The sequence below is a fragment of the Musa acuminata genome, chromosome BXJ2-4 (genome assembly GCF_036884655.1).
Source record: "Musa acuminata AAA Group cultivar baxijiao chromosome BXJ2-4, Cavendish_Baxijiao_AAA, whole genome shotgun sequence".
Lineage (NCBI taxonomy): Eukaryota > Viridiplantae > Streptophyta > Magnoliopsida > Zingiberales > Musaceae > Musa > Musa acuminata.
Window position 1 is genome coordinate 40,666,405 of NC_088341.1, and position 14,846 is coordinate 40,681,250.

At 43.0% G+C, this 14,846-nt stretch overlaps 3 protein-coding genes across 6 annotated transcripts; 1 reads left to right on the forward strand and 2 right to left on the reverse strand.

Annotated features, from left to right (window-relative positions):
* Window positions 1-249: 249 nt before the first annotated feature.
* On the reverse strand, window positions 250-3,503 carry LOC135585066 (FCS-Like Zinc finger 8-like). 3 transcript variants are annotated; one of them, XR_010486359.1, is made up of 4 exons: window positions 2,458-3,496; window positions 1,590-2,336; window positions 733-930; window positions 250-654 (listed from the first exon to the last, which is right to left on the reverse strand). XR_010486359.1 is itself a non-coding variant. In XM_065105900.1 (3 exons), exons 2-3 carry the CDS (start codon window positions 2,312-2,314, stop codon window positions 831-833), a joined length of 825 nt encoding a protein of 274 aa, XP_064961972.1. In that variant the 5' UTR covers window positions 2,315-2,336; window positions 2,458-3,495; the 3' UTR covers window positions 250-830. The 3 variants fall into 3 exon arrangements, 2 of the variants coding, with proteins under 2 accessions (XP_064961972.1, XP_064961973.1); XM_065105900.1 differs by having other exon boundaries at window positions 250-930; window positions 2,458-3,495; XM_065105901.1 differs by lacking the exons at window positions 250-654; window positions 733-930 and adding an exon at window positions 939-1,236 and having other exon boundaries at window positions 2,458-3,503.
* Window positions 3,504-7,940: 4,437 nt separating this feature from the next.
* Window positions 7,941-9,682, forward strand: LOC135610887 (uncharacterized). Its single transcript, XM_065105903.1, has 3 exons — window positions 7,941-8,154; window positions 8,286-9,428; window positions 9,493-9,682. The coding sequence occupies exons 1-3, from the start codon at window positions 7,954-7,956 to the stop codon at window positions 9,625-9,627; spliced, it is 1,479 nt and encodes a 492-aa protein (XP_064961975.1). The 5' UTR covers window positions 7,941-7,953; the 3' UTR covers window positions 9,628-9,682.
* A 54-nt stretch (window positions 9,683-9,736) lies between these two features.
* On the reverse strand, window positions 9,737-14,389 carry LOC103982977 (YTH domain-containing protein ECT4). 2 transcript variants are annotated; one of them, XM_009400090.3, is made up of 9 exons: window positions 14,209-14,389; window positions 13,644-13,720; window positions 13,393-13,549; window positions 13,187-13,251; window positions 12,355-12,939; window positions 11,439-12,008; window positions 11,136-11,348; window positions 10,920-11,066; window positions 9,737-10,128 (listed from the first exon to the last, which is right to left on the reverse strand). In XM_009400090.3, exons 1-9 carry the CDS (start codon window positions 14,240-14,242, stop codon window positions 9,922-9,924), a joined length of 2,055 nt encoding a protein of 684 aa, XP_009398365.2. In that variant the 5' UTR covers window positions 14,243-14,389; the 3' UTR covers window positions 9,737-9,921. The 2 variants fall into 2 exon arrangements, with proteins under 2 accessions (XP_009398365.2, XP_009398364.2); XM_009400089.3 differs by having other exon boundaries at window positions 13,175-13,251.
* Window positions 14,390-14,846: the final 457 nt, after the last annotated feature.

The window sequence follows — 14,846 nt, forward strand, 5'->3', positions numbered from 1 at the left end:
GAACACATCTAGTGGATAAGAACTGATGATGCATGAATCAATATTACCTCAGAGGTATTGGGCCCCTCAATAATGAGGAAAGAGAGCCTGCGAGCAAGATTTGCCTGTATTTTATACCTTAAGGCTCAATGCAATTGAGGAATGTCTAATAATTTTCTGCAAGTCTTTGTCTGATGCATGTAGCTAATGTACAAAGAACTGACTTTTCTGCGCCCATTTAGAATGAGCTCTTAAACATGACAAACAAGGTTTATAATGTAGTAGGCTCTGTTATTATCTGGTGCAGTTGATATGTAGGAAACTTTAACATGACAAAACCCTAGAAGCCCTAGAAGAACCACAAAGAAAACAGAAAGAGTAAGTTAAAGAGTAACTAGACCTAAATATATGAGGTAAAAGGGGTTGCATAAATCCACCAGGTCTTCTCAGTGTAAAATAGCATGATGATAGTAGTTGACAGATGACCTTAACATGTGGCTCTCTTAGCCAAGATAAACTTTGGTACCAAAACCTAGCATGACAACAGATGGCAGTAACACATTTGTCATCTCTCTCTCTCTCTCTCTCTCTCTCTCTCTGAGCCAAAAAACTGTGGTACCAAACCCAACATTAGTCTGAGCAGAACCATCTCTGAAAGCTCACCTGCATCCTTCCCTGGAAGCAAAAATCATCAGAAACATCCACAGAGGCACATGAACGATGTTGTTTTATCTTCCGAATCATTTCACTCACTATTGGATCAGAATCCATCACCACCAAAAGGAACTGCAAAATTCCAATCTGGACTGTCTGCAAATCTTGCAGTGATAGTTGGAGCTTGGAATCCTGGACTACATTGTGAGTGATGACTCCTCTGAGCACTTCTCCATGCCACCATCATTGAGCATCTCTTTGTTGCGGCACTCGCTGCTGCAGAATGCTTTCTCGCCTCTGAAACACATGACACCAACCACAAGAATTACTGTAGTGAGCAATGTAATTGTCAATACAGTTTACTGCAATTTCAACCATGTTGGATGCAATAGTCTGCAACAGGAGGGGACGCATGATCGGTCACTTTCTGTAGCTTATCCAAGTGTAGTGACCCAAACTTGAGGGCATGATGCCACTATGTTACTTCCACTTTTCATTGATCATGAAGGCAGCTCCTACCAAAGACTGGGGACCCCAACAGTGACCACTCCAGACATGAGGCCCCAAGAACAGTGGCATGCTCACTACCAAATGCATGGAATCCTGCACATGGTTCCTTTTTTAACATGATCATGGTGTGTGATCAAATCTCAGCATTATGTGCATACAGCGAAAGCTAACCAAGACCGAGAAATCCGCTTGTGGATTGAAGGATTTAGCTTTTGATCAAGTTGTAGTTGCAAGATTTCTTACACAAAAACCTTACCAAAGACAAATAATTGGCTGGATTAAAGTTGACCAGTATATACTTGTAGGGTTGTTTGTTCCAAGGAATTCTACTGTTATTTGGCAAGATTAGCAGCAAGTTGTCGGTTCAAATCTAAACGAGGTATGTTGTTTGACAAAAATAAGGATTGATTGGATTTTGATGCAGAGAAAGCTGTCATGAAACTGACCTGTACATGAAGGTGTCTTTCCCTTGGCCCAGATTCTTCTTGCATGCATGGCAGTAGCTCAAGAAATCATCAAGCAGGTAGCCTCCTCTATCGGCTGCAGAGCTCCCATCTCCACATCTCTCCACCACGCAGTTGTCGAAGATGTGGGTGGTCCTCGGATTTGGACCATGAGAGATCACACAGGTGTAGTCCTCGGAGAGCTCCATCTCGCTCATGGGGATGCTCCCGGTGAACACCCGAGGGGAAGAAGCAGGGGCAGGGGAGAGCAACGCCAACTGGGAGTCTCTGTTCTTGAGGCCGAACTCTATCGGCGACCCCACCGGCGACATGGAGCCGGAGCAGAGGGAAGGGATCTGGATCTTGAGCTGCGATCCAAGCAGCAGCATTCGGCTCTGCGCTTTGGGAGAGATGGCGACGGATTTCTCGCCATTGAGAGCGTCGATGATGCCGAGCCCGATGGCACTGCTGGTGGCGGTGGTGGTGGTGGTGGTGGTGGTCACAGCATCAAAAGGAGGCTTATTTGGCTGCCTATCAGAGAAGAAATGGTTACCGGTGGAAGACAAGTTCTTGGTTTCGAGGATGGAGGTCGGGCTCATGGCAGCCTCAGCGTCTGAGGAGCCATGGTAGGACAAGCACAAGGGGAAGAGCGAGGAAGGTCGGGGCTTGGCATCAGGCATGAGAACCTGCTTGCCATCGGTTGCTCTTGATCTCTTCCTCAGCATCATGCTTTGGTTTTGAGGCCTGCCTCTGCAGATGTAAGGAGTCATATAAGAGCGAAAGGCAAAAAAGGAGAAGATGGTCTCTTCCACCTTCCCTTTCCTTCCAAAAGAAAATAAAAGAAAGCAAGTCCAACAGAGATAGGACTGACCTGGGTTTGGTACTGCAACCCTGGAATCCCTTTGAATGAAACAAAGATTGGAACTTTGAAGAACGGGGAGGAGATGGAAAGGTAAAGATTCGTCCACCCACTGGAACTCTTCGAGAAGAACAAAAGACTTTGAACAGAAGGCTAATATCAATCGGTCTCAGTCATTCCAATTAAAGGTTCTCGTTTTTTGATGCATCGGTTTGAAGGCTTCTCTGCCAGCCAGCCAAGTACTTCCTCAGTTCTCCGTCAATGAAGGCTAGAGATGATCCCTAAAACCTCCTTCAATCTTAAAAATCCGATTTTGACGGCAAAAACCACATCAAGATGGCGCCTTTCCCCTCCCTTCCTCAATTTCTCTGCGACACACGCATCAAAAAGGACGAATCAGACATGCAGAGCCCAGTGCCGACGAGAGGAGGCTGCGGTGGTCTGCCCAGGGGAAACGTATCTGGAAATGGGAGCTCATTTATAGAGGAAGCCGGTGTTGGTTTCGTGCGTGGGAATCACATCACAGAGAGAGAGAGAGAGAGAGAGAGAGAGTCTCCACCAAAAGCGCCATTAAATCCTCCGCGTTACCTCATTGACTGTTTCGGAAGAGGAAAGAAATAGAAAAAAAAAAGGGGGGGGGGGGGGTTTCCCCCTTCTTCTTCTCTTCTCTGTCACGCTTCCACCTCTTCTTCTCTCTGCTTCTATCTTCCTCTGAGCGAAAGAAAGAACCTTTTTTTTTCTCTTCCTTATCAAGCAATAAGAAATCAGTATATAACCAAAAATTAGCAACTCGTTGCGCCTTCTCTTCCTTCCATCTCTCTTCTCCCTGCCACCTTCCTCTCAGCTCAAGAAGTCGCGTCACCTCAGGTGATCTTCCTTACCTCAATAGGAACCAATTCCGCCATTAATCCCCTGTCGGTGACCACAAATCAAGTGCCGCGCTCGGGGGAAGAGAGGAGAGAGAGATGGGAGAACAGCACACTGAGACAGGGAGAGAGAAGGGAGGGAGAAACGACATGATGTGTTTACTCTCCGGTGACAATGTAGGACTTGAATCCCTACTGCCGTCTGTACGGCGCGGTCAGCTTGGTTTCAGGAGCGGAGGCAGGGCATCGGCTCGGCTCGGCTCGGCTCGGCTAGGGATTTAGCTTGGAAGATCGAGTAGGAAATGGCTTGGGCCTTTGAATTGGATCGAGTGGAGTTTGGAATCTTGTAGAGGAGGACAAGGGTGACATCTTAGATTTGATCCAGATGCAATAATTGAGAGTTTTGATTACTCATCGATGATAATGAAGATAAAAAAAAATTATTTAATGAATATTCTCTAGTAATTAGTTTTACAAACGAGGCATAGTAATAAAACAATAAGCATATATTTATTTATAGAATTAAGTTATGTGAGACCAAGAAACCTTTGAAGTGGATAAGAACATGTGCGAGTGTATCATGTGATGGTAATCAAAATGATTCGAGGTAAATAGAAGAAACATGTGGATGATACCTAAATCAAGTTTGTGTGTGTAGAAAATATGATGCAGTCGAAAAAGAGGAACACTAACTAACTCGATGGTTGAGAGGATGCTCGAACATAATATGAATACTGAGATAAGATTTTCGATGTGATTCGTCTACTATTATAATTGATCCTGGAATGAAAAGTAAGAGTTTCGAGTAAGTCATTGATCTTAATTATTTATTATTTAGCGTGACTTAGTGAGCTTTATATAAAAAGGAGAAATAGTGATGTATGAATGAAATATTTCTCTAAATTTTATATTATGTTGATATCTATTTGAGGGGAGGGGAGGGGAGGGTCTTATCAGTAGAATAAACAATTATTATCACAAATTATTCAAGAATAATTAGTCACCATTAAATTCTCATAGGCAATAATAATACTGTGTTGCATGCAAAATTTAGGTATATGAAACTGATTATATCTTGTACCTGATTGTGATAATTAAAACTTCACTAATCAGGAATTGATCTGATTTCTTTCATCATTTTAATATAGATCGGATGACATAATCCATTGATTTCCCAATTATAAATGCTCAAATAAAAATGTGAATTACAATATTTTTTTGTTAGATAGATAGATAGATACTATAATTAAAAATAATTAGTTGATTAATATTAGTAGTACTTTAAAGAGGTTAAGAGATCCAAGAAGCTTTCATTAGAAAGTATAAATAAGAATTCAAATATCTTCAATGTAATAAAAATAATATTTTTTAGTAGCTCAACGTGATAAAAAGTTCAAAACTAAATAATCTAAATATTACAGCTGATTGTGGGGGCTTGCTGTTGTTGTTGGATCTCACAACACCCAACATCATTCTATATTCTATTTTCTGACAATGGTCCATGCACAAGAGAGAGAGAGAGAGAGAGAGAGAGAGAGAGAGAGAGCTGTGCTGCAAATAACTCATTGGGTGCAGAAGCACGAAGAATAAGCAACAAAGTAATGGCTGCATTCAAAAGTGGGGAAATGTCACCTGTACCTGAGACAGCAATTAAAAGAGATTTAATACAAGGGGAGAACAGTGTTCTATTGCAAGAAACATGGAGTGCTCCTGATGCCATTGATGCCAGCACAGGAGAATGAATGAGAGAGAGAGAAAGAGATCAGCTTCTATTAATTAACTATCTTTCTTGGATTTGGGGCAGGATTAATTGTTTGTCCAGCCACAGTCATTACTGCCTGTGTAGACTCCATGAGTACAACTGTAGAAGGATGATGATACCACATCTACCTTGTAGGGGAGCACAGCACTAATGGAGGAGGGAACATTAATATCGTGCATTAAAAGAAGCAAGTCCAAGTTGTGGATGAGGAGTTTGATCTTGAAGAAAGATTTTCCAGCCTGTAACTCTGGTTCATGGCTCATAACTCATTTCTCCGCAGGGGAACACTCAGCTTTTCTTTCCTATTACTTCCCTCTTTTCCATGCTGCAGATCGAGTTCTTGTTCATCCAGTAAGCTTGACATTCCTTGGTCTGAGCTTTCAGCTATCGCCCTTGATGTGCCTGCCACAGCTTTCATGAGCTCGTTGTAGTCCAAATATTTTATAGAAAGGTAGCAGCTTCTCCATTACTGTTGCCAATTTCATATGAAACTACTTTAGGAGGCATTTGTAAGTTTGATGCAGTGGTTCAATCTTCTTCCATCGGTACTCCCTGACATTGGCATACAAGTGTGACTTCCATCAATCATGCTGCAGAGATTGTTAGTCAGTACAAATTAGAGGAAGGATGCATATGGCTTGCTTCTTGCAATAATCAGTTAATACTCTAAGAATAAAACTCATTGGTTCTGTAGTTCGACTTTATATTCTGAAAGAAAATTTAGAACCTCAAGCCATTCCCTTCCTATTTGCCAAAGCTTTATCTTAACATGTCAAGTAAGGAAGGCTGCATATAGAAGGAATAGTTAGGCAAAAACACCAAATCAGCCAGAAAATTATACTTCTAATGGAATCGGGCTGAAGGTTTCCATACAGATAGATAGATACAAAAGGAGGTATGGAAATTTGTAGCCCATCTCTTAGAACAAATATATTAAGTCAATTTAAATTTAAAAGTTAGAGATTTATTTCAGGTAAAATTGGAAGAACTTGTGGCCATTAAAGTTCAACTTGGCATCTTAATGATCTCATGTTTAGTAAGAATGCTCTGTTTGACATCCCTAGTAAGTGCAGAGTTACAGTTGAAGCTAAGGATAGACCCCCTCAAACAACATGGTTGAGGAACACAGGTTGGCCTATGCATGAGGCTTACCTCCACATCTCATAGACTGCGAAAAGGTGGTGGATCATAAATCTCTGAGATTTACCAAGTCATATCCAAATGCATATTTCAATGGCATTTGAATATTTTTAATTATTGTCATGATTTTCTCAAGATTTGCTACATAAGTATCAATTACTTGGGCTTTTGCTAACATATTATATGTCACTCATTGTTCTATCTTTATTTGAGTATATCTAAAAAAGATATGAGAGTCAATAATGAGAATATATATATATATATATATATATATATATATATATATATATGAAAGTTTATATGATTGTACTTAGGACAATCTTTATTCAAATCAATATAGTCAACATATTAGCGAGTAAACTTAAGTATCGAGCCTCGTGAATAAAATTAACATTCAATAGCTTATCAATTTCCTCGTTAATAATAAATTATTGATTTTGGTGCAAATCAGTATAGTTCTTACCAAACTGGTTAATAAGCGAAATCGATATCGATACAGTTTTGAGCTATAGATGAGTTTTTCTTAGGCAAAGATTTATGAATGAAATCGATGAGAAATACTTTGACTAGTTTAAATGTTGGAGACTCTATAGATCATTTTTTTTTTAGTTTCTCAATTTCTTTGTTAGTCAGAAACTTTATAGTAATAATGACACTACAGACAAAAGAGACCTCCATAATTTTAATTTGGCGTAAAATTTACAAGGATCATTACCAAAAATAATTTGTTAGATTATTGTCGGTTGATTTAATCTCAAGTCAAACTATGTCGGTCAAAAGCATGCCAAGTAGTAGTGCCTCGAAACGGTGGGTATAATTGTTGCGTACACTCATAATACAATCAAACGTGCAAGCGACTCCAACATCTGAGTCGTGCCATACTAAACAAGCTCAACATTTAGATGTTACGATATATCAATTAATCTTGCTTATCACACTTTACGATCCGTGCTCGATTCGATTAATAAATATCATTAATGGGTCGGGCACATTATGGGTGTAAGGAAAAATTCGATCCGCAACGTGAGACAAATCAGGAAATGAGGTTAGTATCCACCGTTAATTCTGAGATCAGTGACGGTCAGGATCGACTGGGTAGTTGATTGGGTTATCTTCTGTGGGTGCTAATAGAACACTAATACATCGTGTGTTTTCGATTAGGTTTAGAAGAAACGGGCGGTTGGGAAACGTGCGTGGGTGGGCGATGGGGAGGACGTGTTACTGGGACTCCGACAACTATTACCCAACGAAGAGGTGGCTTTTAAGGTGGGACCGGAACAAAGGAACGTGCGTGTGAGATATCGGGAGGAGGGGTGGGTTAGTGGGTTCCGCTGTTCTCGGCAGTTTTACGTAGCCAAAACACTCCCTTTAGATTTACCCGACAACGTAGTCGTTATTAGAGTGGGACCCTCAAGAGGAAGACCTGGTCACTCAGCGGGTAGGTGACCGAGAAAGGCAAGTGTCGCTTAGTTTTAGTTCCGTAGAAGAAATCGGAACCGTGATGGTGACCTGTCACCAGTCCGACGTCACTTGGCCCCGTCATCCGCTGCTAACCGTCACCAACGGCCGACTCAACTTGTCCTGGGTGACGTGGTTTCACACAGCTCGCGGATGGGATTCCAGTATATCAGCTATGGAGAAGCCACGTCATCCGAGTAATTCTTCCAGGTGATTCGGTCGCGCAAACCACTGTCTCGCAAAGCAAAATGCCTCGGAACAGGTTTCGGGCGCGCCACAAGGATGAAAGCGGAGAGAGGACGGAAGAGAAGGCAGAGTGAATGGAGTGAAAGAAGAAGGCGAGAAGGAAGAAGAAGAGAGAGAGGTGACATGGAGAAGGGAATGGTGAGCAGCCTTGCTGATGTCCCCATCGGAGACTCGGGTTCCGTGGAGGACGGTGGGTGTACTACCGCCGCACGGAACATCCCGATATCGCCGGCGCAGGTGACTAACCAAGATCTCTCTCTCTCTCTCTCTCTCTCTCTCTCTCTCTCTCTCTCTCTCTCTCTCTCTCATCGCTTCCCCGCTTCGACCTCGTTGGCTTGGTTTTACTGCACAGCTTTCTTTTTTCGCAGGTTCATGCAGCCGAAGTGGTCTACCGAAGAACCACTGCCAACTTCGCCGCCAGGTTCGCCAAGATCCTCTTCTTTGCGCACCTCGTCGCCGTCGCCATCCTCATCATTTTCCTCTCCCTCCGTGGCTTCCTCGGCCGAAACCCAGCATTCCGCCCTGCCCACTGGTTCGCGCCCCTCCTGACCGCCGCCGTGTCCTCAGCCCTCGTGGCCATCCTTTGGCTGCTTTTCGTCCTCCGCCACCCGGCCAAAGTCATCAAGGCCTCCCTCTGGCTCGCCCCGTCGCTCGTTTGCGCCGTTGCCGTGCTCCTCCTGACCGATGGCGGCAGCTCCAGCCTGGCCTTCGCGGTGCTGGGCTTGCTCCTCGCTCTGGTGCAGTCGCTGTACGGCTGCTGGATCGTTCGTCGCCTTCACCATGCCTACGAGATCCTCTCCATCTCCATCGCCGCCGTCCAGCCGACCACCACGCTGGCGAAGTACGTTGCGCTCGCACTCCTCGCCGGCCTCGTGTTCTCCTCCATCTGGACACTCGGCGCCGGCGGTGTCGCAGCCGGCGGTGGCTCGCGGTTCGCACCTCTCTACGTGCTGCTGTTGCTGCTCAGCCTCGGGTGGACCATGCAAGCGATCAGATACATGGTTCTCGTGGCGGTGGCGCAGCTGGCCTACCTTAGTCTGGCATTCGGGACGGAGACGGCCGTGTCGGTGGCCTTCGAGGCTGCCGCCAATGGAGCACTCGGCGACGTGTGCTACGGCTCCGCCGTGATCCCGCTGGTGGTGGCGATCCGGGGGACAGCTCGCGCGATGGGCCTGATCGCTGGCGGCTCGGACGAGTTCCTGTTCTCCTGCGCCAGTTGCTACGTGGGCATCGCAGACCAGCTGGTGGTGCGGGGTAACCGATGGGGGTTCGTCTACGCCAGAGTGCACGGCAAGGGGCTGGGGAACGCGTCGGCGGAGGTGTGGGAGATGTTCATCAAACAGGGCATGGGGCAGCTGATCGACACGGACATCACAAGCTCACTCTGCTTCCTTTCCGGGGTGACCGGTGGTGGGGTTGCGGCCTTGGTCGCAGGGTCCTGGGCGACGGCAGCCGACAAGGGCCATGTAACAGAAGCCACAGTCTACGCCTTCATCATCGGCTACTTCATGGTAAGTTCATACCGTCTGCCATTGTCTCCGAAGTGTAAGCTCACAAACTGTGTCACATCAACAGACTCGGATTGCAATGGCTTGGCCGCAGGCGTGCGTGGCGGCTTACCATGTGGTCTTCGCCGAGAACCCGCAGAGCCGCCGCATGGGCCCCTGCATTCCTACTCGGTTGAGGGAGCTGCGATCATCTCCACATTGACCTCTCCGCCGCATGGGCCCCTGCATTACATAAAACCTTCTCTGCTTTTGTCGCATTTCACAAACTGCAGATCACACAATTTATAACTCTAATCTGAAAGCACCGAACGAAGAAAAGAAGAAACTGGAAATACACTATTGGGAGCACGGAGAAAAGGTTGATAGCTAACACGAATCACCAATCTTCCAACTAACGGGATAACTTTGGAAGGGAAAACAAGCTCAAATCGATATTTAACTGGGAAAAGGAAAACTACAGATGTGCTACGGCTGAGATAGACGTTAAGCGTACATGTCAACAGTTGGCAACACCATTGGCCGCTACCAGCTTCTCAGTCGCAGAGTTAGCATTCTTTGGAGCAACACCAGCCACGCCATTCGTTTCAAGTGTGACCCCGTCCCTTGCAGTTTCTTTCTTCAGAAGTGTAATCGCTTCCAAGGGCTTGCCATTTACTTCATTGTTATCTTTGCGGTCAAAATCCACTGGTTTTCCATCCACAACCTGAGATTGACAACCATATATATGATCATGCAAAGCAATGTAGAATTTCCAAGCTGTCTAAAAGTGCAAAGTCGATGTAGTTATAGCATTGTTCACAAATAAAATGGAGCATGACGAGAGAAAAAAAAAGATGAGGTGAAATTTCTGTTGTTAATAGTTCTGCAACAACAAGCTACAATGTCATAACTTTTTAAGCTCGGTCAACAAACTCTAACACAATATATCTACTTAAATCAAGAGAATCCCCTTCTTTGACCTTTATTCTCTCCTTGTGTCATCAAATATTAGTTGACTCATCTCATCTTACCACAACATCTATAGATCCAATTTAAGCATGTCTGCACCATTTTATGCAATTCTTCTTCATTTTATCCTCTGACGGAGCAATATACTTAATTGTTCAGAAATATAAAGATTTACTTTTCTATCTTTCATGATATCTGTGAAGATCCACCTCAACATTCTTATGTTGGTTACACCAGAACCATTGTCCATGTTATTCCTTAACAGCCCAGCAACTCCATAATATTTTTTAATTTGAGAAGGCACCTGATGATCACACAAATCTGTCTTTACCCCTCACTTGTTAAACCAACCAACATTTGTTCTATAAATAATATCTTCAGCAGTCTCTCCATCTTCATTTTGTTGAATAATAGATCAAAAAGATATTGCTTATTACTTCTTGTTGCTCCACCTTAACTAGTGATACTAAAAGAATCTAATCATAAGTCAAAACATCTAAACCAATCTTAGCATACAACAGTTTAAAGAAATAGATCAAATCATGCCTTTTTCTGAAGCTGTTGTTGCTTCGTTCTCTTCTCTTGCATAACCTTCTGGCGGGTTTCGTAGAAACTAAAATCGTCCAAAATGGATGTCTTGCCCACATGCTCCTTGAAAAGCTTAAGGAGTTGGAGACCTTGCTCAAGCTTCACCTGAAGTGTAAATTTACAGGAATCATTAAATTGAAGTACCAAGTGGTTAACAGTAGAAGACTTCCTCACCTCCTGGGTGTCTCTACTGTTTGTCACAGGTTTGTTTTCGTTGTTCTCCAATGTGATGTGCTTTAGGATGTTATTGGGAACATCCTTTACAATATGCCACTTGACAGGAAAACAGCCAATCCACTTGTCCTGCTGCCAGTAATCCAATGTTTTGTTAAAATCAACTCGACCTACCATTTCAGCAACACCAACGAACTGCCCACTTGTGTTGACCTATATGTCGACAGCAAAAGAATAAGCTATCTAATGAAATAGCATTGAGAGAAGGGAAAAAGATTCCTACAATTGTATAGTGATGCTTACAGAGAAGAACAAGAAGACAGGGCATCCATTAGTCTTCTCCTTAGATTCCTGATAAGCAGCATCAAGCTTCTTGTTCCCATGGGGAGTGCTGGCCCAAACATTGTACTTGATGCTCTTGTGGATATCATCTTCACTGTATGATTTAATGATGAAAAACTTAGCATCTGAATATGTTTCAGGAAAGTCTGACTTGTTGTACTGTTCCTTTTCAGGTATGACAGTAGAATCCTGAACATTTAGGTTTGCAGGAAGGCTCTGTCCTCTTACAGCAAGAGTAATATTAGGTCCAAAGACCTGATTTCTAAAGCGACCAGCCCTAGGTCCTTTATTAAGCTCGCTCAACCCATCCAAGTTCTCATTACCATAACCATAGAATCCATTGCCACGGCCTCTTGGCTTATACTTGCTATCCATAGGCATTCCCCATCTTCCATTCATTCGGGAGTTGTACATATTTGAACAAAAATTCTGACCAACAATAAATCCATTAATATTTTGGCCATACATTCTGCTGTTAGGATACATCTTGTTCACAATTCCAGGAGCTGCTGGCCTTGGAGCATGCATTCCCTGGGAAAAAAATGTTCCATAAAATTGTAAGACAATTTGTCATAAAAGAAAACCAGAACAAACAAAGGAAAACAATTAAGCTGCAACTGTTGCACCAAAAGCATGCCAGCGACGGATCAACTCGGAATATATTTGCAAGAAAGTAAGATTTTACATAGAGACAAAGCATATATAGATTCAAGAGAAGCTCTTGGCTTGCTGCAAGCAAGTGTATAATTTCTACAAGCAAGATTTTGTAAAGGCATGAATAACAATTGTTACCATATTTCCTCAAAAGTACGGCAGCACTTCAGCAAGACATATAAACATTTTTAGCTAACAGATATAATAGTATTATGCTGCATACCGCAAGATGAGGAACAGGATGGAGATTCTGATTTCTTGTGGATGTAGTGTTGCTAATATGTGAAGTCATTGAAGAAACAGCATTTGCTGTAGGTGACCTCTGTTGTCCATCAGGAACAATAGGACCATCAGACCACGGAACAGACGACCACATACCACCAAAACCAAATCTTGGATCCTGGTATCCTGAAGAAGGAAGACTACCAGGTAAAGCACCTTTACCAAATGAGCCACCAGGATTTGATAAATTATGCTGGCTGGGTTTCGGTTTCCCTGATTCATTGTTGTCATTTGTGCTTCCTTTAGCCACTCCATTTGAATTATGTTTTGCTGTATCTGATTGAATAGGAGTGAGGTTGGCGGCAGCAGATGTAGAAACATCTCCTTCAGAAATAGGAGCTTGGCTTGTGGTGTATGGTGCACTGGTGGGTGCGGGTGAATGGTAATATGTAGTTGGAAACTGGTACTGTTGGGGTCCATATAGCTGACTGTTGTGCCCCAAAGTTGGAACAGGAGAACCAGGAGCAGAATATGGAGTATAAGGAGCATAACCATATCCATGCTGATACATATCCCCATAAACTCCCTGCCAACAATCAAGAAATGCTGTCAAAACTTGCTATTACAACAAGACAACTCAGAACAGAGAGATCAGACTAGCAAAATCACTTTTCGGGTTCAAGTTTATAAATTAACCTAACCTATTGAGTTCAAGTTTGCAAATTAACCAACCAAATGACCAGAGTCTATCATCAATGTAAAAGAAAAAACACACACAATCAAAACTGACAACACAGCATGGAGTGTTTGAGACAATTTACAAGTGGGGGCACCTCCATTCCATCAGGACTAACATATCTTGGGTAATCCTCCCATTCGGTTATTGAAGCATCATAACCTGAAAATTTCCAGAAGCTATTAGGTGATTCGTTCATAGTGAAAAAACCAAGGCAGCTAAACTGTCTTTTGTGAACAGAACAAACATCCAGAAACTACAACATCATATCACATAAACATTCAGAGTTTAAATTGATTTAACCTCCATAATAGAAAGGTGAAGTGTATCCATTGGGAAAGTAGCACATGCTAGCATCCATATGCTCCTGAAGTAGAGGAGTCAGAGACCGCTTGCATGTTGGGATTGGAGCTATTGGCAATTCCCGACCATTTGCTGGACCATACTGAACTCCAGAAGGCTGTTAGAAGAAATCAAATGGCATCAGTACCAACCTATAGCAATCCATAAACTACAAATCTGCAACAACTAGTTGGCAGAACTAATAAAGCTACCTTCTTTGAAACATCTGAAGAATCGTCACTCTTGTTCTTGGAATCCAGTGATAGCTTTTGCATCAGATCTGTAGCTTCTGTGACAAATTAATTAAGGGATAGAAGTATTTACTGAAGCTTTGAGATAAACATACATACATACGACGCAACGAAAAAGCAACTACAACAACATCAGAAAACATGTACTAAATCTACAGATCGTGAACAAAATGACGAATAGTATAATAAACGAACTGAAATCACGAATCAATCAACCGAGCTGATCGCTTCATCTCTACAAAATGAAAAACAACAACAACACAATCCAAAATCCCAGTTTGGCCAGCTTAAACGCTCAATTCGAAACAAAGACTCACGGAAACACCGTCCATCACGCTTGAGCCGCACGATCGACGCATAAACCCTAAAAACCAAATCGACGGTGCAAAATCAAGTCTTTACGCAGCCAAACGAATCGAAAACATATACAGAACGAGCGGATCGCGTCAAACAGAGCCTAAAGCGAAGCGGGAACAGATCCAGCACGAGGCGCCCCAAACCGAATCCCCAGCCGACGAAAGGATACGGTCAGCAGGAGGAGCGGGGGAGACAGCTGCCATGGCCGACTCTGGAGGTCGCTAGAGACGAGCGCGCGATTCCGGGAGGACGCTTGTATCCCAAACCCTGGAGAGGGTGCCGGGGGATAACCCTAGAAGAAAAAAGAGTGGGAAGGGAAGGCGCCGCCACGGGAGAGAAAGAACGGCTTGCAGTCGGCACTAAGAAAAGTTATAGACGCGGAGCCACGTGTTTATTTGAGCACCAATTTTGGGCGGTACTTTTCTCGTTAATCCAAACCACTTGGACTTGGAACGACATTACTATACCTAATTTTACAATACTGTTATTTATCTGCGAAATATATTCATATACATTTTATATTGCACTATCAGATCCCCTCTCTCTCTCTCTCTCTCTCTCTCACTCACTCACAAATATATATATATATATATATATATATATATATATATCTTTATTTTTAATTTATACATAATATATCTTTATTTTTAATTTCATACTATATCGGTAAAACATGTTTATAATTAAATTATAATAGTCAAACATGTTTGGTTATAGCCGGGTCCACTATGGCGTTGAGGTTGCACCAATAATCTGCTTGGTAGGTCCTGGGTGATTAACGGATAACTTATATTTTTCTTTTGTATT

Bases quoted from the DNA above. Each gene is read 5' to 3' on its own strand.
- LOC135585066 (XM_065105900.1), bottom strand. From the start codon at position 2,314: ATGATGCTGAGGAAGAGATCAAGAGCAACCGATGGCAAGCAGGTTCTC. The intron at 931-1,589 runs GTCAGTTTCATG...CATGTGTTTCAG, and splicing joins AAAGACACCTTCATGTACAG to AGGCGAGAAAGCATTCTGCA.
- LOC135610887 (XM_065105903.1), top strand. From the start codon at position 7,954: ATGAAAGCGGAGAGAGGACGGAAGAGAAGGCAGAGTGAATGGAGTGAA. The intron at 8,155-8,285 runs GTGACTAACCAA...CTTTTTTCGCAG, and splicing joins TCCCGATATCGCCGGCGCAG to GTTCATGCAGCCGAAGTGGT. The intron at 9,429-9,492 runs GTAAGTTCATAC...TCACATCAACAG, and splicing joins TCATCATCGGCTACTTCATG to ACTCGGATTGCAATGGCTTG.
- LOC103982977 (XM_009400089.3), bottom strand. From the start codon at position 14,242: ATGGCAGCTGTCTCCCCCGCTCCTCCTGCTGACC. The intron at 12,940-13,174 runs GTAAATTGTCTC...GATTGTTGGCAG, and splicing joins GAATGGAGGTGCCCCCACTT to GGAGTTTATGGGGATATGTA. The intron at 12,009-12,354 runs GTATGCAGCATA...TTTTTTTCCCAG, and splicing joins ATCCTGTTCCTCATCTTGCG to GGAATGCATGCTCCAAGGCC.